The 27,105-nt window shown below is 38.4% G+C and overlaps 1 protein-coding gene across 4 annotated transcripts in view; it reads left to right on the forward strand.

Moving 5' to 3' along the window:
- Window positions 1–27,105, forward strand: part of ascc3 (activating signal cointegrator 1 complex subunit 3) — a 177,321-nt gene that overhangs the window by 12,835 nt on the left and 137,381 nt on the right. For all 4 annotated transcript variants that reach the window (XM_055023204.1, XM_055023206.1, XM_055023207.1 and 1 more), the window contains 3 exons: window positions 9,282–9,399; window positions 21,637–21,838; window positions 23,250–23,385. In XM_055023204.1, coding sequence (XP_054879179.1) covers window positions 9,282–9,399; window positions 21,637–21,838; window positions 23,250–23,385 — 456 coding nt within the window. The remainder of the gene's footprint in view (window positions 1–9,281; window positions 9,400–21,636; window positions 21,839–23,249; window positions 23,386–27,105) is intronic.

Below are 27,105 nucleotides of genomic sequence, written 5' to 3' on the forward strand. Positions count from 1 at the left end.
AGCATTCTCTTTGTTTAAAAAAAAAAAAAAAAGCTTGGGCCTAAAAACAAGTTTTCTTCTTTGGTTTCAATGTAGAGTATTTGAATATTATGTATAATAATTGCAAAAAAATAAAGGTAACTACTTCACGGATGTTGCCTATCATGGGTTCTTTTTGGAACGCAACCCCTACGAAAAACGAGGGTTCACTGTAGCTACTTTCTGTTCTGACTGATTTAACCTTTCCACTGAGTGAGGAGTACTTAGCCTGATATCAAAAATAGAATCCTGGTAGAGTTCCAAACTAGTAGCAGCAGAATTTCTGGCAAGAATGCCCCAATGAGCAATTAACCTGACATTTCGGACATAAAACAATGCTGCTCCCAGATGAGAAACTCACCAGGCAATCAAATCCGAATATTCTAAGAAATGCATTGATTGGTGTTGAAGACGACGAACCCAGCACGCAACAGTCGCAGTGGAAACACAGGAGGAAGTCGAACTACAAGCTGGAGGCGAGGCCTTAAAGGAATTGAAGAGTGTGGGCCAACCCAGGATGTGGGCCCACAAAATAAAAAGTCATTGAATAAATGTGGGTTACACATTCAAAGTGCTGCTCAAAGACCCCTTATGATTCATACAATCATTGGAAACGGTGTTTTGTTGCAAGGATGTGGGTAACAGGGCCCCACATTGGAGCGAGGACAGGAGGTGGGACACATTGTACGTGCCTGGTAGCTTTCACCCAAAGAGATGTGGGTCCCCCTTCGCATATATATAGTCTCCCCATATGGTTCACGGAAAGAGGACGGTGTTGATTCCCAGATGTGCGCTACGAATAAGATGTTTTGGCACAATTTATTAATTTTTTTTCACAATTTTGTTAATAGTAAATAGGGTGAAATAATAAAAACTCCAGAAGTTATTCTTTTCTTTCTTTACTTAAAGGAAAATGTTAAGGTACGCAAAGTGCAGCTGCAGGCGCAGCTGCTCTCCGATAGTTTCCTGCAGACGCCTGTGCGCAGTTCTGAACTTTAACAGCAGGAAAGAGTTTTATACGTAAAGCAATTTATTTTAAACGTTTTTATCATTTCCCTCCTTTGAACTCTAAATATAAACAAACGTCATTACTTCAATGTAAAAATATTTAATTAAATTATTTTTTGGTAGTGCTCCCTAATGATAATGGCTATTTTTAGAAGTGGCTCCGCGGGCGACTGAAAAGGTCCCTGCGGGCGACCGGGTGGTGACCCCTGCTCTAGAGGGTGGTTCATTGAATCATTGAACCTCAGATTCAGGATGAGCAGTTTGGTTTTTGTTCTGGTCGTGGTACACTGGCCCAGCTCTACACCTTCAGCAGGGTCCTGGAGAGTTCATGGAAGTTCCTCCAATCAGTCTGCATGTGCTTTGTGGACTTGGACAAGGCGTTCAGCCGGGGAACCCTGTCGGGGTTGCTCCATGACAATTGGGCTCTAGGCTCTTGGATATGGGACGGGTGTCAGAGTCTGGTCTGCATTGCTGCATTGCAGTGAAAGTTGGACTCCGCCAAGGTTGCTCTTGCCTTTCTCTTACACAACTGCTGGAGAACAACAATTCCTCTAACATTATCGATTCTGTTCATAACTTTTATGGACAGAATTTCTAGGCACAGTTCAGATGTTGAGAGGATCCATTTTGGTGACCTTAGGATTGCGTCTCTGCTTTTTTTCAAATAATGTCCTACTGGCTTCATCAGGTCATGATCTACAGCTGAGTGTGAAGCGGCTGAATTGAGGATCAGCGCTTCCATAACTGAGGTCATGGTCTTGAGTGGAAAAGGGTTCTCCAGTGCAACACTATCATCAGCAAGCCATCCATTACCTGGCTTACTGCTTACCTCTGCCATTACCTTACCTCTGCTTAGATGGTTTAGATGCCCAAGGTCTTCTCTGCAATGTCTGTCTCAGCCTCACCGTATTCAGTGTCCTGGAATAGAAACTGGACAGAATGATGGACTTTGTGACCCTAACCTTGACCACCAAAATCTAAGCAGCTCATCCTTAGGCTGAGTTAATATGAAGATATTGTTACTAGTCATTTTAACCAGCATGAAATCCTTAAAACTACAAGTATTACCGTCACACCTCAGCAGAAAAGACGTGCAGCAGATCTTACTGACATTATTAACCCCAGAGCTGAGCTTCTCTGGTGGCTGAACACCTCTGCTACCAACATAAGTTAAATAACATCACACAAACAAATTGCCGACTGAACACAAGTCGGCATTAAAATTCGACTGCATTTTTAGGAAAAGTAGTAACATTTTTACATGTTGAATTGAATTGTACAATTTAACCTGGTTACAGTTGGTTCCAATGTTTGTCACATAGTTGACATTTGGGAGTGAACTCTCCCACTGATATCTTTAGATGTAGAATGCAGTGTGTGTGAGAATGAGTGGGAGCACACCTGCCGGCTCTCTATGCATCTACCTTTGTGTGACTCGGCAGCCTACAGCAAAGTTAAAAGGCTTTGCACTCGGTACCATTAAAGCTAACAATAAAATAACTCGGACCTTATTGTTTCTTATTGGTATCCCTGGGAAGCTGACGTTTTGTGGTAATCACAGAGCTCAACATGGGAGCAAAAAAAGTGGAGAGCAAACTACATATAACATTTAAAATGAAAACAGCATTTTGAAATGCTGTTTTAAAATAAGCTTTTACATTTTAAAAAATATTTATCAGCATTCATCAGCTAATACCATACATGTTATCATTTACAAGCAAAAATTTTGCGAATGTGCTGGATAAGAAAAGCCTATTCTTTTACTTGCCATCGGTAGCCATGCTGCCGCAGTAGAAAAATCCCATTAACAAAATGAAACCTGGGGAGGTAAATGTTAATTCTGAGCTATATACAACAGCATAGGAAAAATAACACTGAACAACTGTTAAAGAATAACTCAAAAACATTTTTTTCTCTCTGTCAGCTACACTACATGCGGACTCATTGCCATAGCAACCGACAACAGCGTCACTTTACCTATTTGGATTCCACATCAACAAACACAAACAATTTCCACTCAAAAGCAGAACATTCAGTCTGTTTATGTTTCCAGACTTGGCGTTTATTTTGTGTTTCTTAATAAGTGATGATCGTCTAGATACATTGGTGGTTGATTAGCAAGTTTGCTGTTTTGGTGATCTGTCAGAGTTGGTGTGTGGGTCACCTTTTATTTTTTTAACTGGACCGAAACACCAAATTCTGCTGCACATTAACATGGTGCATTTAAGAAAAAAAACAAAAAACTTGTGTTGACAGTTTGTAACAAACCGATGTTATTAATTTTTTGAGAATAAAACATCGGCTTGTGAAATTTTGTATGTCATAGCATTTTTTTATATTCTTAAAAATATCCAAAGTCTTCTGGAAATGCTTTTGGAATATTCACATGCAAGATCTTGGTCAAGATAAAGTCACAGTTTCACCTGGGGGATAAGATTGGCTTCACATGTAAATATCGGCCGATTACTGTTTTTCCAAAATTAAGAAAATGGTAGGTAATAAATCATCTAATTTAAACTGGCAGATAAATCGGTGCACCCCAAGAATTCACTGCTCCCCCAAAAGGTTCAATTTTGTGTCGGTAGTAAAAATATTGACCCACTTCATATTTGACATGTCAAACATGTTTCAAATCAAAATGTTTGACTTCACTACTAATGAAGTGTTTTAAACTTTTGCCTTTTATCTTCTGAATAAAATAATAAAAATTGTCTTAACATTTTTTTTCTCTCACATTATACACGTATTTCGCAAATAGAAACAAAATTAGGTAATCCTAATTGACCTGAAACAGAAAAGTTTATTATTTCACATTCATGGGAATCAAACTTCCCATTGGCCAGGCAGACTACCCCGCCTACCCAATCTCTATTTCCCAAAAGGCTATCCCCACTTTATGTGGGTTACAACATCACAGAGTGGAAAAAGTGCCTTCTATTTAATATATGTGAACACCTGGTTTCAACTGTGTATGCAGTAGTTGAATCCTAAGCAATCTAAATAGACTTCTTAGCATTATAACTCTCATAGCAGTTGAAATAAGCTACAGCTCATAAAAACAACATCCTCTCTTATTGGAAATAGTTTTTTATTTATTAATTGTGAAAGTTTCTTTATCATTAAGTTGCTTTTTTGTCCTGCTTTTATTTTTATATTACCCAAGGTACGGTACTTTTCTTTTCCAACGATGTTGCCAGAATTGTACAATTTAACCTGGTTACAGTTGGTTCCAATGTTTGTCACATAGTTGACATTTGGGAGTGAACTCTCCCACTGATATCTTTAGATGTAGAATGCAGTGTGTGTGAGAATGAGTGGGAGCACACCTGCCGGCTCTCTATGCATCTACCTTTGTGTGACTCGGCAGCCTACAGCAAAGTTAAAAGGCTTTGCACTCGGTACCATTAAAGCTAACAATAAAATAACTCGGACCTTATTGTTTCTTATTGGTATCCCTGGGAAGCTGACGTTTTGTGGTAATCACAGAGCTCAACATGGGAGCAAAAAAAGTGGAGAGCAAACTACATATAACATTTAAAATGAAAACAGCATTTTGAAATGCTGTTTTAAAATAAGCTTTTACATTTTAAAAAATATTTTGAAGAATAGAAAACCCGTCAGACCTCGCCTGAGATAGACACATCTGTAGATGTATTTCCAGGTAACCCCTCACACTGCTTCTGTGTTGAAATTTACAATTTTTTCTATTTTCCTCTACTAGTACTCAATTTGTATTATTTTCTATTTCAACTATTTGTCAATTTATTACCTTTATATGGAAGTTTCAACTGGTCTTCCCATGCCTTCCTAGAGAGGGCAATTGAGTGAGATAATGCTATCTATAAAATCTGTTTTATTCCCCAAATTCCACTTTTTCCATTTTTTTTCAGAGGTCCATTTGTCCGTCTTAACCATATTTGCTAACCTAAAGATATCTATGTATGTAATCAACAGCTAGAGGTCTGCAGTTATTCTGTTTCACAAAAAACAGTTTGCTGTGGTTCAACAAAACATTGGTTTTATAAAGTGTTAAAAAGTGTGTCCATCTCATTCTTAGAGAACTCAAACCTTAAGAGGAAAACTAATACTTGTTTTTAATGTAAAAAAAAATTAAATGAAATTCTTTCAAAAATGCCTTAGGGTTGAATTGAAAAAAAAGGTTCACCTTAAAAAAACCTGTAAAAGGTAGTCAGGACCTTTGTTCATTTGTTTTTCTTAAATCACAGCAAACTAGGTAACACCAGGTACAGGAGCTGCAGTGGCAAAAACACACTATTCAGTTTATATCCTTCCTTTCTCATCAATGAGTGAAGTCTGTGAAATTCAGTGTTTTATTAATAATACAGTAAAACATTGTTTCTGCAGAAAATGGAATTCTGCAATTCTGTTTCTGCAGAAAACGGAATTCTGCAATTCCGTTTCTGCATTTCAGAAATCATAGGGTCCTGGATAATGCTGCCAAACACTGAGCTATTTTTTACTTTCCATTAACATAGAAAGTACTCTGTTAATATACCTTTTTGTGTATCTTTTCCGTTTTCCCAAATTCCCAGTCGGTTGTTGCAGACGGTTACTTGTAATGAGCCAGGTTCTGTTTAAGAGGCTTTTTTCTCTTAAACAGGAGTTCTTCCTTTACACTATTGCTACATTCATACTCTGTATGATGGGTTGCTGTATTGCGAAAAACACAATGAAAGTGACTGTCTACTGTCACCATATGATCATTCAGCACTAGTGAATGCTGCAAGTTAGCAATCTGATGCTATCTTCTTTCAACAGACAAACATTTTTAAAACTAATTTAAATCATTAATAATTCATAATTTTAGAACTAGGATTAATTGGAATATATGTGATTGAATTAAAAGAATTTTTGTAAAGTATCACAAGTTGACATTTAGTTGGCAGTGAATAAGGAAACTGCATTGAACTGAACAGAAAAGTAAAAAAAATAAAAGATCAGCTCAGATATCACAAAGAGGTTTGTTGACCTCCAAAAGTCTAGTTCATATCTGGGTGCAATTTCCTAATGCCTGAAAGTGTCACTTTTATCTGTTCAAACAATTATATGAAAATGTAATTGTTTTAACATACAATACTTACTGATTCATGCTCCGTAAGTATGCACCAATTTTCAGTGTGTTATGAGAAATATATATTGAGAAATATCTCAATATATTTTTGGTATATCACAATACATGACATGCATAGTGATATTTTTAAATGAGCTCCAATGCTATTTCAAACTATCAACCTTGTGCAGCATGGTGTCACCAATGCAAATTTCTGTCCCCATTTCCCTGCTGGACATAAATGTAAGCTCAAGATATAAAAAAAGGGGATGCAATGCTTTGCTATGAATTGTCTACACTATGAGTAGATAACAAGGTCAGAAAAAAGTTTTAATTAAGGAAAAATTACAAGTGAGAGGGAAGTAGGCTCGTTGCTTGCTTGACTTTTACAAACTTAACACATAGATGTGCTGTGGAATAAGGTGTTTTGGTTCAGCTTAAAAATAGAAATGGCAACCTACACACAATCTGACAGATCATCAGTGAAGCATTTGTTTAATTTGGCTAATCAATAACCACTGAGTTAGCTTGGCTAATAGCAGCAGTAACTAATATACCACAGATATCACTTATTAATAATCGCGAAATATGCATCAAGCCTAAAAACATAAAACTGTACCGAACTGAATATTTTGTTATTTGTGGGGGTAATTTTTGAGTGTTTTTGTTGCTGAATCTTGATGCATGAAATGTTGTCAGTTGCTATGGCAACAAGTCTACGTTCTTTTTATTTCCACACAGAGTGGAAATAAAAAGAATCTGTGGTTTTGCATTATTTTTTCCATTGCATACCACTAAATCAATCATACCTACATCTCTAGGTTTCACTTTAACCGAATAATTCTGCTGCTGCAGTGGAACTATGAATGGCACGTAAAAGAATAGTCTTATTAGGTGGTGAAATGCATTTATGATACGACTTTGTGCCACAAAGTTGTAACATTGTTGGTTGTACCATTTGTTCATCAGGTACAGAGTGGGAAAAAAAAGAATCAGTGGTTTTGAGGTGTTTTTCGAATTGCATAGCACTGAATGAATCATACCTTGGTTTCACTTTAACGGAATAATTCTGCCGTGGCAATGGAACTACGAATGGCATGTAAAAGAATAGTCTTTTTAGGTGGTGAAATGCATTTGTGGTATAATTTTGTGGCAATAGTTTTATAACATGTTTTACAAATTACCTCATTTTGTTCGATATCCTCCATCCTCTTTCAAAAGAAACTGAAAAAGAGATTACCGCATGGGTAATCTCAATAACTAACTAACACACAATCAATAACTAACACATAGGTGTTAGTTATTGTTTGATAAATTGGTATTGGTCCCACTGTTAAACGCTAACCATTTATTTCCATCTGGTTGCCATTTGCGTTTTGTAGGGGAGACTGTCATCTTTCAAATTAATTGTAATTGTTCAGTCATTCTAAACCTAATCATGTTACAACACAGAACAAACATCTTGAGAATTAGCAAGCAGTGTTATAGTGTGATGTTTAAGTTAGGGTCCATCTTGTACCCAGTTCAGATCGAAAACACGTCACTTAGGCAGTTAATGGTGGTTCTTTCTCAAAGTAGTTGTTTGTGATCTCAGTTATCAGACTTTTCTCTTTCCTTTTAAGGGACATTATAAATGTCCCTTAAAAGGTTTAAAGGTTTAAATGTCCCTTAAAAGGTTTAAAACGTATGATTGAACTTGATGAACAAATGGTTAATGACGTTCTGATGGTTGCAAATAGCTAATATTGAGAAAGACTGGCTAATTCAAAATTTTATTTGAAAAGTCTAAACTTTGTATTTGTTGTTGTAATTACTTAGGATTTAAGGTGTTTTGAAGTGGATATTGTCATTTTGAGGTGATCTCAAGGTGCTCCTGTCCTGCCTGTTGGGGATTTTATTCCAATAATGCTTTGGCCTTTTTTATATACCAGCTGAAAAATTGAAGGGTGAAGCTGAATAGAAATATGACAAGAGAAAACTCATATTTTCTCTCCTGACCTGTAACCTTGCAGATGTGGAGTTATTGCACCGGTGACGCTTTAGAATTGGACTTGCCTGTAGGATTTCATTTGGCCAGAATCTATCTGAAAGAACTAGTTTGCTTATCTGTCCCTGCGGGATTCTCACCTAATCGAATAACTCCAAGTGGATAATTCATGAGACTTCATAAAGAAAGGAAAAATATGCCTTGTGAATCTCCATGCCACCAATTGAGCAACACGCCTCAGCTCTAAAAAAAAATAGGAAGAGGGCCACATGGATTGTGGAAGAAAACATTTGTAGTTGAAAAGAGGTCTGCCTCAATATCACATTTCTCAATTCTTTTCAGTACTGGCACCAATTTACAAAAAGAGTTTTAAGCTACTACTTTTGTGTTCATAAAAGTCAGTGTGAGTGGAAGGCCACTAGGGCCATCTGAATTGATTCATGCTCAGTAAGTATGTACCAATTTCCTTAATTTTCGGAGATCAGTTGATACCTATATGTGAAGCCCATCTTATCTACTGATTTATCTACATCAGCAAAGGTCTCATAGTCAACCACTGTCCTCTTTTGCTCTGTACTGATAGAGATTTGATTGACAGAGCCAACCACCAGGTCATGCCTGCACATTTGCAGTTAACAGTTGTTTTGCAACATTTCAGATCAAAAGATTGGTATTGGCCAAAATTGGGATTGTTTTTATTGAAACTCAATCTTTTAAATAGTCAGCATTTATATTAAGCAAAATAATTGGGATTAGACAGTTTAAGTCCAAATAAAAACAAAAATATATTTATATCTATATGTCTAGAATCTTCTGTTGTGCAGATTTAAAAGACTAAAAAACTAAGTTTTGAAAGTAACCCAAAGAAAAGAAATATTTCACGGTCAAAACTATACACAGTCACATTAACTGTCCTTTAACTAGAATGAATAAAGAGTTTCTTTGCTGAGCATTTAGATTAATTCTGTGGTTCTGTGCAGGATTTGTTGTTGTTTTTCTGTGAGACTAAGTGCTATGTGGTTATGTTTGTGAGACTAAGCAGTGGAGCATATTCTGCATAAGGCGGATGGCAATTACCAGGTGTCCAGCCTTTGCAGAAGTACTGTGTTGGTTGTTGGTCACCATTGGATGTGTTTACATGTTTTGATGTGTGTGGCTACAGAGTGTAACACCCCTTCCATCTCTATTTTCCCTCAGCTGTTTGAACTTCTGGGACCAGAGGGCCTAGAGATGATATCCACCCTCCTGCAGAGCAGAACAGCTATTGTTGACTCCTTTCTCTCCATCCCAAATGAACAGACAGGATACCTACCAGGTGAGACATTATGGCAGTTTTGGGATCTGATTTGTTCTTACAGTTTACATTAACTTTTCTAATATACTGATGCACATGTGGCTTTGACATGTTTGCTGTCATTTCAGTCATCTTGAGTGAATTTCATTTTTACTTCAGAGCCTGCCTTGTATGGCATTACTTCCACCTAATGCCATCTTAGATATTTATTTTATGTAGGATAGAGGTGATGTTTTATGACCAAATGTGACTGGTTAGACTATAAGTTCAATCTTCATACTCTTCTGGTTTTGCACAATAGCCATTGTTTGTTTTTCATAAGAATTAGAGCTGACCTTGGACATCTCTTTAAAGTTCACAAAACATTTGGAAAGGGTTTACACACTGTCTTGTAAAATATGCATTTACAAATATTTATTGTAGTTATTTGGTTGTAAGGTTCCCTGGAAAGTTGTGTTGCGTGATTTTTGCATGCATTCTATTTCAATGCTTTCCTTCTTTTGTTTGTCCTATCCTTTATATGATCAGCGTAGGTGCTAGATTTTTATAGTGATATTGGTGGAAAGATAACACCAATATCTAATGGTTAATTTCTCATTGCCACAGCTATCTTCTGATTCTTATTCAAGATAAGTTGGAGATGAGGGGGAAGAGCTCTGGCTTTGTCACAATAATCCTCCAACTATTTTAAGTCATGCACGCTCGTCCTCCAAACTTTCTCTTTCACGCTTCTTAATTTTAGTAGCTCATGTGTCACCAGTACATGGTCTAATTATGAAGTGTACAAACGTATTGTGCTCTGATCCCATTCAGCAGTTTAAATCAGTAATTTATGTTTAAAACTTTTTAATTCACTATTGCTTGTAGTCTTCCAATAACTTGTTACACCTTTTTGTGACCATTGTGTAAATCTCATCCATTCTTGCAGGGAAAAAATCTCTATCATCAGCAGGCCATCTTAAAGTTCAAGCACTTCTTTCAATTTTTACTTACTGTAATATTTTATGCCATATGTCTAACGGTACCTTTATCCATAAGGGTATTGGTCAGAATCTATGTTTTTTTAATAAGATGATTATCTCTGAGCCAGGACTGTAGATGCACATCACTGTAAGACCAGTCTGTCTCTTTCCATTTAGCTTCACAGGTTGTGTCACACCGACCAACTTATACACTCATCTGCATCCTCTAGGTGTGGTAAAGCCCATCCACCCTTTTCTTTTGACAGTTGTAGTGCCTGGAATTGTACTCTCGGTTTTTGTTTGGCTCAGATAAAATTTTAGATTATTCTATCCTAATCGCGAAATTGCGTGTTAGGTACCTTTATAGGCAGAGTCTGAACAACATCAAGAACCCTTGGTAAAAGGTTAATCTTTACTATATATATTTGATTATGTAGGTATCAATGACCATCGCTGTAAATCTCTGCTGTCAGTGCTTTTTGAATTGCATTCAAAAAGGTTGAGTAACTGCAGGAATTTGAACTCCAGACATTTTATAGAATTATTTTGCCAGTTGAACCTGGGGATTTCTGAATTCTTGGTGACGGTTGATAGTTAAATGAGAGAACTTGTGTTTTCTGCAGATTCGGTTTATACCCTGAGTAAGTGCCACGTCTTGAGTAAAGAAAGAAGATTAGGTAGGCCGACCTCCGGATTAGTTAGCGTTATGAGCACATCATCAACGTAGAGGCATATTTTGTGCACTGTGCCTGTAATGGTTAAACCCATAATGTTTTTGTGTTCTCTGATGGCTTGCAATAGAGGTTCAATAAAAAGCGCAAACAATGTGGGGCTGAGGGGGCAGCCTTGGCGACAGCCCTTTCCTAATTGTATTTTATTTGATAAATTCCCATTAATCTTAGTCCTGGCAGAGGGTGACTCATAAAGAAACCAAAAGCAACCTATAATTTGATTATTAAAGCCAAATCTTTCCAAAGCTAAATGAAGATAGTTCCAACACACCGAGTCAAATGTTTTTTCTGCATCGAAACTGATAGCTATCGAGTCTGTGGTTTTCAATCGATCTATGAGCAAACCCATCACATTGTCATGGGTTTGCCTGTTGTGAACAAAACAGGTCTGATCTGTGTCTGTAATTTCTGGGATTATAAATTCCAGCCTTTCAGCCAGTATTGTTGCAAACATCCTGTAATCAATGTTTAAAACTGATATTGGCCTGCATGAACCACATTCTGCTTTATCTTTACCTGGCTCAGGAATCACTGAGATCACTGCTTTTCTCCAAGATAGTGGCGTTTCCCCTCTGGAAAGTACATGATTAAAGCAATCCTTAAGCAGTGGAGTGAGTAATTTTCAGAAGTCTCTATGCTACTCCACTGGGTAGCCATCCTCACCTGCCATCTTATTCCCTTTCATTTTAAAATTGCTTTATTAATCTCTTCCAGAGTTATTTGTTGAAACACTCACCAGTTCCGCTGTTTATATCTCGCACACCCGAGTTTTGACATCTCATTTCGGCTCATGATATTTGACTCCTATAGTTCAGCACATTTGTGTGAATATCATATAGAATTAAGGTGAAATTATTACACAATGCTGAACTGACCTGCAGCTCTGCTCCTTCTAATGTTTCACATTCTTCTACCGCAGTTAGGCTGCGGTAGAAAAATGTGACCCCTTATATTCAACAGCGATTGGCTGTTCAAGTCTTGAAAGACTTTATAGTATGTTAGCACTTTTGCAAGATTTACTGTGGGACATCAGATAAATTGAGGAGATACATGTTTACGCCCAGGTTACACACTGATGATTGATAGAACATGAAGAGCATCCTTCTGCAGATGTTAAAAGACCTGAGCTTTCGTAAAAAATTGTCTGCTCAGGGCCTTTTCATAGAGCAACTCAGTGTTCATAGTCCACTGTAGCTTACAGTCTACCTGCTCCACATCTGCCCCTGAGATGGAGATCGGGAGCAAATGTGTTTTCTTACTGCAAAAACTGACAACCATTTCCTTGCTCTTGTTTATATTAAGAAGTCGGTGGTTCTCTCCGCACGACGTCACAGAATTGTACTGTCCTGTTCTGAACTCTGTACTCTGCCACTACTTTACGTATACCATAAATGAACGATTTATATGTGAAAAAGAATTGAAAATGATAATATTTCCACTTTAAATTATACCTTAATAGCACTCTTTCAGCTGTGCTGCCTGGCAGATCTGTCGTCACAGTTTGTCCATTTCTTTGACACTGACAGGAAAGTCTGTCTCTATTCATGTGAAATAACGTTTCACATTTTATTCTTTTCCTATTCCACAATTTAAGAGGTTGCTGATTCAGTCATATGTAATACATCTGGTGATTTAAATAAAGACTATATTGACAAAAATATTTGCTCACCCATCCAACAGAATGTTTTCACAAACATTTGTGAAAGAATAGGATGTTCTCAGGAGCTTAGTGAATTCCAGTGTAGAACCATGATAGGATGCTGCCGGTGAAACAAATCCAGTTGTGAAATTTCCTTAATCCTAAATATTTCACAGTCACCTGTCAACTGTATTACAAGAAAAAGGAAGTCTTTGGGAACTTCCTTTTTTACCACTACATGGTACGTGGCCTACCATTTAGTGGTAGGCCACGTAACCTGACGGGGCCAGTGGATGATAAAGCACATAGTGCGACGAGGTCGGCAACTTTCTACAGAGTCAGTCACTACAGACCTCCAAACTTCATGTGGCATTCAGATTAGTTCAGGAACAGTGAGCAGAGAGCTTCAAGAAATTGGTTTCCAAGGTGACCAGCTGCATTCAAGCCGTCACCAAGTCCAATGCAAAGTGTCAGATGCTATGCTATAAAGCACGCTGCCACTACAGAGCAGTGGAGGCGTGCTCTCTGGCGTGACGAATTATGCTCCTCCATCTGGCAATCTGATGGATAAGTCTGGGTTTGGGTGCTGCCAGGAGAAGGGTACTTGTCTGACTGCATTTTGTGTCAAGGGTAAAGTTTGGTGGAGGGAGGATTATGATTTGGGGTTGATTGTGGTTTGAGTTTGCCCCATAGTTCCAGTTAAAGAAATTGAATGCTTCAGCATACCAAGACATTTTGGACAACTCCATTCTCCCAACTTTGTGAGAACAGTTAAGAGCTTACTCCTTCCTCTATCAACATGACTGCGTACCAGAGCACAAAGCAAGGTCCATAAAGATATGAATGGCAGAATTTAGGTCAATGAACTTGACTGGCCTGCACAGAGTCCTGCCCTCAACCTGATAGAATACCTTTGGGATGAATTAGAGCAGAGACTCAGAGGCAGGCATTCTTGTCCTACATTATTAAGTGACTTCCCAAATGTGCTTCTGGAAGAATGGTCAAAAAGCCCCATAAACACTCTTTAAATCTTGTGGACAGCATTCCCAGAAGAGTTGAAGCTGTTCTAGCTGCAAAGGGTGGATCAATGTCATATTTAACCTCATGAATTTGCAACAGGATGTCACTTATGCTCATATCCGAGTCAAGGCTGGTGAGCCAATACTTTTGGTAATATAGTGTATATATAATGTGCTTTTTATAAATTTAGCGTTATGAAAAAGTACCTCTTCATGTTATGTAAACATGGCTGACCACCTTGATGCAGGAGAGTTTTTAAGAAAATGGCCACATATCAATTAAATGTTAGTCGATCAATGAGATTGACCAACATTAGATCAATTTATTTTCATAAATCGATAACTTGCATCCCTAATCTTAACCTTTGAAAATTTACGTCAAGTGTTTCCATGGAGTAGGTGAATGTTCCATCAATGAGGCCCAAAAAAATGCAAACAAAATTTGTATTACAGGATCCGACCAAATATTGTGCTCAAGATGCAATATTGCACATGGTGATGTAATGATGATCATTGAAGATGACCATCAGTATGTTGTAGATATTAGGTGACATTTAAGCAAAATAAATGGAAGATTAGGTTGTGATCATGCATTTATTCTCATGCTTTCCTCAGCTTTTATTAAAATTGATGCAAAGTGATTAAATACCCCACCTCTTCAATTTTTGTATCTTGATAACAAGGACTCAGTAAAGACAGTTACTTCGAGCTGGTGTCTGCTGTATTGTAAAATCGTACTTCAACAGCCTGTACATGTATTGCGCTTTTTGAAGCCAGAGGACTCCACAGTGCTTCACATTCCACCTTACTGTCTCTTTACCTTATAAATGTTTTTCTGCTGCATTAAATATGTGCAAAATGGTTTCTGTGATTGCTAGTCGCTAATTTAACTTGCAGAATAACTAGCTATTTTGACACGTTTTAAACCAAACACAACCAGTTACATTTGTGTTTATGCTTATATGGTACCTTAAAACTCAGCTGGTGTTGCGGAAATTTTGAAGAACCCAGATCAGCCTCAGAAATTTCACTTGGCAGGCAGCTTTTGAGATTAGTGTTGCCTTGACGACTGAGGGTAAAGTCATGAGGGGTTAAAAAAGGCTGATTAAATTTTCTACTATTTGCATGCCATGAGTAAGAGTGGGATTTAGAAGGAATGCCTGTCTCTTCCTGATTAGCTTTTAAATTGGAGTGCACAGCTTGGCATTCACATGTTTACAGGAGAACAGATTCTCTCAGTGGCTCCTTTCCACATTTCACTGGGGGTGGAGACACATTCTGTCAGAATGGACATTTTAGGAACATCACATCAAGGTAATAATCATTTCATTTTCAAATGATCAGATATCAATCTGATGGTAGTTAAGTTTCTAAAGCATTTATGATCATTTCAAGTCATGAATTGTTGGGCTTTGTTTTTCAGTAGTCTATTTTAGAGTTAGTTGCTCTTAAGAGGTGTTAATTCTTGTGAATACTGACTTTGTAAAGTCAAAGCTGACATGTTTCGTCAGAAGTCTTGTCACTCTACAACTGAAAGTAGGTGTTTGTCTTTACTTCCTTATTAAAAAAAATATTTTCTTCCCCTTTTCTATCCTTTTTTCTTCCTATTTTCTTTCTTTTTCATGTCGGCCACACTTCCAAATATTAAAATCAAATTAACAGTCGCCTTGCTCAGATCAGCACTTCTCTATTAGCAGTGGAGGATGGTTGTTTATAGCACAGACAACTTTAGGTAAGTTTTGTAGTGTCAAACTGGTGCAAATGTCACGGCCAATCTTTAGTGATTATGTAAAATTTAAAGCACGAACACCTTCAGGAAGCAGTTGTTTCTCAATAGCTGAGACTCCAGCTACTGTATGTCTCGGATCCTTTTTGCTGTCTTCTCCATGCTCTTTCTATATTTGTACAATTCGGCACTGTTTCAGATTACAAATTAAATTTGCATAATAGTGAATTACTTAGTATAAACTCTAAAGCTAGGAAGATTTCATTTACAAACTTTCCTTTCAAAGTTAAACTAGATTTTGTGACTTACCTGAATGTCAAGGCTACTCACAAATATAAAGAGCTCTTCAAAAAGAATTTTGTACCACTTCTTGAAAATACTAAGTCAGACCTTCAAAGGTGAAATAATTTGCCACTATCGTTAATAAGCCGTGTCAAATCTATAAAAATTAACGTATTGCCCAAGTTCCTTTATTTATTTCAGTGCATTCCATGTTATATCCCAAAGAAATACTTTGACACGAGTTAAACATGTTTCTGTGTTTATCCATCCATCCATCCATCCATCCATCCATCCATCCATCCATCCATCCATCCATCCATCCATCCATCCATCCATCCATCCATCCATCCATCCATCCATCCATCCATCCATCCATCCATCCATCCATCCATCCATCCATCCATCCATCCATCCATCCATCCATCCATCCATCCATCCATCCATCCATCCATCCATCCATCCATCCATCCATCCATCCATCCATCCATCCATCCATCCATCCATCCATCCATCGTCTACCGCTTATCTGGGGTCGGGTCGCGGTGGTAGCAGCTTAAGAAGGGAGGCCCAGACTTCCCTCTCCCCAGCCACTTCCAGCTCCTCTTGGGGAATCCCGAGGCGTTCCTAGGCCAGCCGGGAGACATAATCCCTCCAGTGTGTCCTGGGTCTTCCTTGGGGCCTCCTCCCTGTGGGCCGTGCCCAAAACACCTCACCAGAGAGGCGTCCAGGAGGCATCCTGACCAGATGCCTGAGCCTCCTCAACTGGCTCCTCTCGATGTGGAGGAGCAGCGGCTCTACTCTGAATCCCTCCCGGATGACCGAGCTTCTCACCCTATCTCTAAGGGAGAGCCCAGCCACCCTACAGAGGAAACCCATTTCGGCCACTTGTATCCGCGATCTCGTTCTTTCGGTCATTACCCAAAGCTCATGACCATAGATGAGGGTAGGAACGTAGATCGACCGGTAAATCGAGAGCTTGCTTTTTGACTCAGCTCTCTCTTCACCACGACGGACAAGTACAGCGCCCGCTTCATGGCGGACGCTGCACCAATCCTTCTGTCGATCTCCCGCTCCCTTCTTCCCTCATTCGTGAACAAGATCCCGAGATACTTGAACTCCTCCACTTGGGGCAGGACATCTCCCTCAACCCGGAGAAGGCACTCTACCCTTTTCCGACTCAAGACCATGGTCTCGGACTTGGAGGCACTGATCCTCATCCCGGCTCATTTGTGGTAGTAAAATTCACAGATTTCCAAAATCACAAGCAGAATGCCTTGGATCAAAGCTTGTGCACGACCACATGAGCAGCTCAACCTTCGTAGGATCAACAAAAACAAGAGAGTGTGCTGATGGAAGTGTTATTGATTTGCTTTCTTTCTGTATGAAAAAAAGAAAATCAATAATAAACACATCCATCATGAACACTGTTGGATCTATTACCCAACAATCTTGCTGGACATTAATAAGGACACAGGGAGACAGTTAAATTTTCTTATGCAATCTTCCAATTGAATGGAGAACTCTACCCAGAGACATCCTGTTATCTTTGTCTCCGGACCAGTTCTGACGTGTTCCTCTGCAACTGCATATTTTATCACATTGAGGCGTAGCTTAATTACAAACATTTGCATAGAAGGAGCGGCAAACAGAATACACATTCTCAAGGTACTGTCTTTGCATGTCCTGAAGTTACAGTTGTTTGTTGTCTCTCTGGACCATAAAACTTCAGCTGTCGTATGCATCTGAGTCATCATAAAACTAGTTTCTCTGGACATCTAGTCGTTGATCCACTCTCCTGCTGGGTGTCAAATCTGGCATCTGTGTTCCTTTTGTCCTCCTGTCAGGGCAATTGTGACTGCAGGCATCCTGCTCCATTTCCGGGATTCTCTGGTTCAGTTCTCGTCCCCCGCTGGGGTTGTAAAGATCAGTTCCCGAGACACTGGGTTATATGAAAATGACCCATTCTTCCTGTCAGACCAACTATCACCCTGGCCATCCGTCTCCAATGTGACAAACCAAGAAACGCATATTCCGGTGGCAAACAAAGGTTTCTCAGCCCTTAAAGTCTCCTAATCTTTAATATTTATATTTATATTTATCTAAAAACCTAACAAACACCTGTTAGCTAAGTATAGCATAACGGCAGTACTGCTACAACTTCTACACATTGAAACCTGTCTGCTACGCAGTCTTATGTTAGCTAAACAGATCAGTATGCAATGTGTTCTGTAACTGTAAAGATTTTATTTTAGCAAAAAAGGCTTTTCACTAAACTGTTACAGTGTATCAGGCCTAGGCACACTCAAACATTTGCCACCAAACCACTGGAATCACCCACTTATTTCAAAAGTAACCCACAAAACGATGAATGCCCGACTTACCCAGCCTTGCAATAACAATAGTGATCTGTTGTTATTGAAGCTGTGGACAACATCAGTGATCTTGTCCACAGCTATACTTAGATGTTTTCCTCATCGACCAAAAGCATTTTGCTGTGACGAGCATAATGTGGGAGGCATCCACAAAAAGATGACATAAACTTGTTAGTTCCTCTGTCCATTGTTGTAGCTCATATTTGGTGAAAATCCGGCAGAAATGATGAAATAATCGACTCAGAAATACCATCAGTCCTAGTGAAAGACACCATGTTTACAAAGAATCAAAGCTCCGCGAGGCTTTGTTTTGTGAGACTTTCGGCCACGTTGAATTTTCTAGGTTGGTTGTGGGCGGAGCTTGGTAAGGTCCATTAGCCGCATTCTCTTGTGGAACCGTCTCAGTCGGTTGTTGGACAGGTTTGGCATTTTTTTGGTGGCATGATCACCAGTAACTGTTTTCCTGTTAGCCAACCAGGGGAAATTGCTAATAATAATAATAATCTGACTTATGGATTAATTTAGAGGATTTTGCAGCGAGCCATATGCACATGCACCTTTTTGCTGAGACGCCAAAACCATATCACTGACTTTTCTACAAAAAAACCATCTACACTACACTGTTAGATCTACAACCTCTTTCTCTTTACATTATTAAGAAAAAGATCTTGGGAGAAAGATCTTGCATTTACATTAACAGATGAGCTCTGGCAATCTATTCTCTGTGACCTCTTCTGTATGCGCTTGACATGGGCTCATTCAATTCAAGGTCCTGCACTGGTTACATATCTCTAAAGAAAAGCTAGCTAAGTTTTGTCCAGGATCTGATCCCTTGTGTAAATGATGCAAGTCAAAAATGGGTTCCCTTATTCACACTTTCTGGGCGTGTTCAAAACTTCATATCCATTGGATATCTATATTCAATACATTCTCAGAAATATACAATGTTAAATTTGGCCCTTCTGCTCTAACTGCAATTTTTGGAGTCATACCTCTAGATATTTTATTTCCCATCCACTTAATTTGTTAATATTTAGAATTTTTATAGAAATTAAATAATTTTTTTTAAATAAATTGCTTTATGGATAAATCTCTTCTATGGTTAAAGTTCAGAACTATGCGCAGAGGCCTGCAGGATATTATCGGAGGGCAGCTGCGCTTGCAGCTGTACGGCTGCACTCGCTCTGCCCATCTTAAAATTTTTCATGATGTAAAAAATGAAAATAATAATTTCTGAAATTTTTATTGTTGAACCTTCTTCACAATGAACAAAATTGTAGGGAAAAAAAAAATCTTACATGTGCACATCTGAGTCTGTGGGTGTGGGCAGGCCAAAGCTTAAATCTTATTGGTCCGTTTGCTTTTGTTTATTTCGTGGTTTGGCGCTTTTCCTGTAAGCACAAAATGAATGAGCGGAGATTGAATGAATGGCTGAAGGAAAAGCAAACTGACCAATAAGATTTGGGCTTTGACCCCCACAAACTCACACAGATGTGCGCTACGTACAAAATGTTTTGGACCAAAGATCTTTTTCTTCTCTCCACAATTTTGTTAATAGTAAAGAGCGTTATCCCTGATAACTATTGTCAGTAGTCCCTAACATTAATATGACCAGGCAGCATGTAATCATATTTATACATGTATATGCTATTGTTATAAAGGCTGAGCCAAGAAAATTTCTGTCTGTATCAAACAAGTCGCCCTTTGTGTTACTCTGTTCCCAGTCTCAAAAAGGTTGGTGACCCCTGAACAAGTAGAGTCAATCACTCTACAACAAGTGGAGTGATTGACAAACTTGTACCATTCTACCAGTACAGAGAGGTGGGTTCTGATATGTCGTTTGACAAACTGCTCAAAATGTCTTGCTGTTATGAGAGTTTGCAGTGGGGCTGTAGTCATTCAGGGGGACACAGCAGATGTTTTCCTTCCTGTACAGGAGTAGAGGTTTTGTTGGGTTGATACTGTTATGAAAGCAATGTTGATAATCTGTGTCAATTTTATTTACTTTGCTGCAGTTAACAGGAGGTTATGTATCGATATGCAGTGATGTAGAAGTTTTCACTTAGATTCTATAGGGACAAGATTTTCCTTTTAGGGAAAATTAACCCTAATGGTCAGTATTTGACTGTTAATGACTTAATAAGTGAAGTTTATTTATAGAGCCCTTTTTGAAGACATAAAATTGCAAGTTGCTGTACTACAAAACATTACAATAAACATAATAAAATAACAAAATCCTGTGAAAGTAAAACCGTTTTCAGTTGGCTTTTAAAAAACCTCCATATAGTCAATAAAACGAAGCCGCAGTCTTAGAGCCACTAACTGAAAGGCTCTGTCCCCGTTAGTTTTCAGTCACTTACATGACAAAACCAAGAGATTCATGTGTCTGGAAATGAAGGCCATAAGTAGCAGAGTTTTATTTGGAAGGTGGGAGCCAGTTTCAGCCAGATCATCAGAGGTGTCATTTGCACTGATGATATAACATAGTGGTGGTGTCATATTTTAAGAATCAAGATGCTTAGTGAGAAGTTGTCAAGTTTCTAAGAATTCCATGTATAGGAGTGTGTAAGAAAAGTCTGGTTAACAGCTTTCTAACCTTCATAGTTTGTAGAACATTTTTATATTATACATAATGATCTGACGTTTGATTGTAGAAATACTCCATAATTATCTAAAAGACTACAACTTCAAATGTGCAAAAAAAACCTTCAAATCAGCTTGTAACCAAACACAAACTGTCCTGGTGGTGCTCTTGACTGCAATCATACAACCATGATCACTCGAGGAAATGAGAATCCTGCACATTTGGAGGCAATCTTTGTGAGAGACACAGAATAAGGCACATTAGTACTCCGAGAGCGTGATCGCTTAGGATGGAGAATGACTTGGACAGAGGAATTGGTGCATAGAGGGTGACGGAGTTAAAGGGGTTGGGTGCGGAAGAGGTAATGGGAGGGAGGCTAAGAGTGACAGGAAGAGGAGAGCTGTTAGAATGAGTGGAGAGTTGTGCAGTAGGTAGAGCCACTAGACGAGATAAAGAAGAAATCATTCAGTCAATCAGCCCAGGCGCTGGTGCAATCATCAGATCTCATCTGTTTTCAAGAGCAATTCTGCCCTTTATTGAGCTGTTGTGTCTAAAACTGGGGAGACTATAGTGGGAAACATTAACCCATGCATTGCCAACTCCATGTTCACTGGAGCTAGAAATGATAATGAAGAAAAGTCAATCTTATTATCTTGGTTTGGCTCTTGTGTGATCAGTCAGAATTAAATTTTTTGGGTGTTGATGCTTAATGATGCTGAGGTTATTCCTATTGCATGAAGGCCATATTAAATAGATTGCCATTTTGTTGTTATATGCAAGCATATAATACAATATTGAAAAGCGTGTTTCAGGCTTTGCTGTGTTTTTCTGGCTTTTAGTCTCTTTTGAACCTTTATTTAAAGGTATACAGCATTACGTCAAGTGCAGGTAAAGCTTTTTATAACTTACTATACATTCCAACAAATGTCTTTCTGTTTCACAGATGTCAGCCAAAAGGTCAGTGGTGAAATTACCAAGCCTGCCTACGGTTGCCAAGTGATCATTCAGTCAGAGAAGGAGAAACAAATGATGAAAATCTACCGGCGAGAAGAAAAGAAAGAGAAAAAGAGAGCCAAAGGAAGTGATGATGGTGACTTCTCAGAGGCTGTCATGATCTTTGACCCAAAAGAGATGAGAGCTCAGCGGTACATCACTTCTAAACTTTCTTTCTCACTTTTCTGTTGTCTTAAATATGTCTCTCTGCTTTAGCTACACGGAGTTGGCAAACTCCTTGGAGCTTGCCGACTTCAGCTTTATAAAAATCCAACTAAGAAAATAAAACGGTCAAAAAACAACAGTAAAGTGACTCTGGAGCTTGTCACATGTCCTTTCCTGTGAAAGATTATCTTGAAAGTTTAATTTTAGTGGGTGACAAAAAGGAGCATTGATCTCTTTACTTAGCCTGGTTAAATTCAGTGCAGTGTGGAAGCAAAAAAGTGATGCCTCTCACTTGTGTCTTTATATTAATCATCCATTGACAGAAGCATTTATTTTTGAATAATGGATGAGGTGGAAGGGTTATATTCAGAAACATAAAGCCATTTTAGCATATTTAATAGCTATAATATTTATGAGCTATCAGTATTTTGCAATTTACTTCATTGAGAACCTCCAAAGCTCATTTTTACTCAGATTGGGTGTGAACATTTCCACTAGGATGGGGAGTGAATATGTGCTCATTGCTGCAATGTCTCTGGTTCTGTCATGCATGCATGCTATTTCTGCACAAGTACTATAAGACACATTTTGTTTCATACAAGTGGAACAGAAATAACAAATTGATAGTCAAGCTGGCACTGGAAGCATGGCAACTTAGGGGTAAATATTCCAGTTGTTTCCAGAGCTAAGCCTTCCCTTTCTGCCCTCAGACTATAGAAAAAGAAGGCAATATAATTCCCTAACCAAGAACCAAAATATCACAATTTTGCAGGCAGACAAGATAAGATGCTCATTGGTCCTCAACATATATGACCATCACAAGAAAGCCACACAGATGATACTGGTATGTTCGAACAGTACCATCCGAATTAAACAAGCACTTACTTGGTTTTACACTTGGTCACGGGATTTAAAAAAACTCATTGAGTTTGCTAGCATAGATAATTCTATGGTGAAGCTATTTTATGCATAATTCTTTTGTATTCAAATGTTACACAAGATGTGCCACTGAGACCCATCTGGACCATCAACTCGGTTCCCTTCAACATAGGCTTCCATTTTAAGCTAGCCGGACATGAACTGTCCTGGTTCATGCAGTTTGTAATGTATTTCAGTGTGGATCCAGTTAATCACATACATACACTAAGTTGCTCTTCTCCTTCACAAGCTTGGCATGTAATTTTCAAAGTTGTAACACCTAATACCTGGTGTTTTGGTACCAGTTAATCTGTCCTCCTTCCATTTTCTCTAACACCTGCAGACACATTCACACCCTTATGCTGTACTATAGGGACTGAATAAAACTTTATTTACTTATCACCGAGGATAGTACTCCAATTTCATTATGTCTTAGAAAGAAAATGACAAATAACTTTTTACCCCATCTTTCTCTTACAGAGAACATGTCCTGCTGAATGCACGTAATGAACCTCTCCTAACCAGGGAAAGAGTTTATGAAAGAATCCGTTATCCAAATGTATATGACAGCTATGCTGAAGCAACAAAAGCACCTGCATTTGTTGGAGGAGCCAGGGTGAGTTTTTTGGTTTTCACAAAATTGGAACTATTGCTTATTTTCCATTAACCTTTAAGCGTTAGAATGTTTTGAAAATAGTTTCTGTTAAGTTATTAATATAAGTTCCTTTATCTCAATTCATATAACCATTAACTCCTTGAAAAGTTAATATATCCTAAAAAAGGCAAAGACTAAAAAGCTAGTCAAACATTTTGACATTTTTTAGGTGAAACAACCCAAATTAAAATGGTTCTTACATGGACTACAACAAGGCTAGGGCATTCCATAAAAGGGTTGGACCTCCTTTTGTCTTCAGAACCCCTTAATATTTCATGGCATCGACCCAACAAGGTACTGGAAATATTCCTCAGAGAGTCTGATCCATGTTGACATGATGACATCAGGCAGTTTCTGCAGATTTATTGGCTGCACATCAATGAAGGGGATCTCCTGTTCCATCACATCCCAAAGGTTCTCTTCTGGATTAAGATCTGATGACTGGAGGCCACTGCAGTTCAGTGAACTTATTGTCCTGTTCAAGAAACCACTCTGAGATGATTCACATTTTATGACATGATGTGCTATACTGCTTGAAGTAGCCATCAGGAGATGAATACAGTGTACTCATTGTTATAACCATGGCCTCATGTCATGGTCATAAAGAAATGGTCAGCAACAATACTCAGGTATAGGGCTGAAATGATTCCTGGAATTATATCTTAATTATTAAAATTCTTCAAGGAAAAAATATCTACCTTGACGCATGTAAATATTATTTGATTTTATTATTTAGCGGGCCGGGTTATTATTTGCGTTGCATAGCGCTCACACATCTGCCTATCAGTCGTTGACGGAAGCTAAGTGTTCGCAGCATAATGTCCAATTTACTGGGAGGATTTTATTTAATGTGCCCGCTAAAGCCTAGTTCACATGGCACAATTGAAAATTTTTGCCTCACTTTTTCCCTTACAACAATCTTCAAACGTTCCTAGTTCTAAGATGGTCGTTTGTGATAATTGTAACCGATCATCCTGCCTGTGTGGTTTGTTATGTAGAATGTCCAGACCACTCCAATCGAACATCGTGTATATTCAACATATTGGTTTGTCTTGACCTGACTGTGGCAGCGTGTGGGGTTTTCCGTGACTGGGAGCGAGAATGCAGCCTGTTGAATGTGATGGGTAGCCAATCAGAAAGTGCTGTGATGTAAGCACGGAGGGGAATCCCAAGAAGCTAATTGCGCAACAGAGTCTGCTGAACATCAGACATGATATGTGGAAACAGCATTAATGTTTATACAGCATTTCGTACAAGGAATATCAACAGAAATGATACTGAGAGGAACTGGAGCGAAACTGGTACCACAGTTGATAAACTGGTTAACTTTTCAGCTATCATTAACCTGACCTGTTAATATAGTTATAACAACAAGGCTATTCATTCAGTCAGGGCTTCGGTCTGACACTAGCTCGCTTAAAATGAGTCCACAAACTATCGTTATTGCTTCTACATCCATGTTTGTTTACTCTAAATTCACGTATGGTATGTTGGGGTTTTTACGGGATTTTCTTCTGGAATCGAGATGTTCGTGAGTGAAATCGGTTCATTCACGAACATCACAAAAATGTGTGGCGTGTGGCTCCTGTTGTGTGGCTGGACACACGGCATTAGCACCACATCATACCTGTTGTACTTTTATTGTCTCATGTGTGGTCACAGAGGTTTGGAAATATCAGCCGAGAATTCTTAAATTGTGCCATGTGAACCAGACCTAAAACTCACAAGCTCTACTCTGTAAAATGTAATTAGTTCACTTTACTTAAAAAAAAGTTAGGAAACCGATTGCCTCAAAATCTCCAAGTAAAGTAACTAATTCATTATAAGGTGTTATAGCTATAAATAATTATGTTTAGACCACTCAGATAATGGCAGTAACCGTGAGTGCTGTTAACTCAAAATCATTAGTAAGATTGACTATAAAATGTCAATTATGACTACTACAATTTGCGAGTTATGTCAATTAAGCAGTACTCATAAAAATAAGTTACGTTTACACATTTAAGCATTCACATTACTTGGAAAATATCAGGAAACCGATTGCCTTGATATGTTTAAGTAAAAAGAACCAAAAGTGTTAAGTTATTGAAACAAAGAGCCAACAGAGAACAGTTTGAATGGAAAAACGGTTTAATAATTAAACAAGTTTACCTTTAAATACAGGGTTCTCTACACACACTAACCTGGAAACAAAGTTTTCCATAGACTTTTTTTAGGAAAAAAAAATGACATGACTTTTTTTCTAGGGCAGCCTTCAATCTAATATTGAATCCTTCAAATGGCCCCCCGTTTTTAAAACTTTGAGAGTCCCTGTTTAAATGTCTTTGTTGACTGCTGTGAAACAAACACTCAATTCTCAATAATAGAGCCTAACATTTATCATAACATCGATAAAGTAAAGTAATGTTTCTCCTCATTAACATAATACCATTTAGTAGTCTGCAAGTGCAATGAGGCTCCCTCCCACAAAAAAGAATCAAACATATAAAAATCACTTTTCCAAAAAAGGTAAAGGTATCAATGTTGATCCGTAATGTCACATCACAGTCACTCATTGCATCAGAAGATTTTTGAGTGATTGTATTTTCAGTTTTAGGGATTTATGTCCAAGTGAGAGAAGCACCCTTTGGATAAAATCAAAGATGTACTTGTTGAGTGTACTCATAATTCAGAGCATAAATAAGTCCAAAGAGCAAGCACATGGCATGTGGAAGATTTCCAAGGTCATTCATGACAAGACTTCCTTCCAAAATGATGGCAGAACCTGAAGACTCAAGGTGCAAGGAATCAGGGGAGGCCTGCCTGTCCTCAGGAATGATGGTCAGGATTCCAATGGGGGTGTGAGACACGTCTGGGTCCTCGCAGTTCTAACAACAATAGAAGCAACACCACAATTACATATCAACATAACACTTTATGGCAGTCCACTCATCATCAGCCTTCTATGACAGTACAGCAAGCACATTTCCCAAGAGTGTCAGTGATAATAAGTGTTGATGATGTTGGAAGGGAAAGTTCACAACATTTTTACATGTTGCACTTCATCAGCTAAATGAAATTTATTATACTTTCTGGTTCTTGATGACATTCGGGTTTCACATAGTGTAACGCTAGAGAACTGCAACTGAAACCTTTCGAAAGACAGCAGAGAACCACTAAAAGTTTTCTGATTGGGGATATTTCATCAGTGCATCATGTAAGAAGTACAGTAGCACTGATTCAGGCCGAGTGAAAGAACAGTAACTGAAACTAAAGCTATCAAAGTCACATAAGGAGCAGAATTAAGTGTGGAATTATAAAAATGTAATAAAGATGACCTACAAAGCACGTCTCGAAGAAGTCTGTGTTCTCATCTCCAAGGATCACAGGAAGGCCACGGAGCACTGCCGTTCGCTTCGCAGTAAAATCTGTACTTTGAAAAGTCATATCAAACACACATCACTCCTGTGGTAAAGAAGAATCAATTAACAGCTCTGCATACACAGTGGGGTTGTGTATTTTGTTCCCAACATGATAATAAAATAATGACTTTGTATCTGAGAAACTCACCTCGGGTCTGACTTGTTGCAGATACATCTGAAGTTTCTGGCCAACACTTCCCCCCTTGCTCTTGAAAATCTCAAAGAAGTGAGGGGTGTATTTGTCAAGTTATGTGAAACATTTTCAATCCATGTTTTTGCT

Source organism: Poeciliopsis prolifica, unplaced genomic scaffold (genome assembly GCF_027474105.1).
Source record: "Poeciliopsis prolifica strain line A6 unplaced genomic scaffold, Auburn_PproV2 SCAFFOLD096, whole genome shotgun sequence".
NCBI lineage: Eukaryota > Metazoa > Chordata > Actinopteri > Cyprinodontiformes > Poeciliidae > Poeciliopsis > Poeciliopsis prolifica.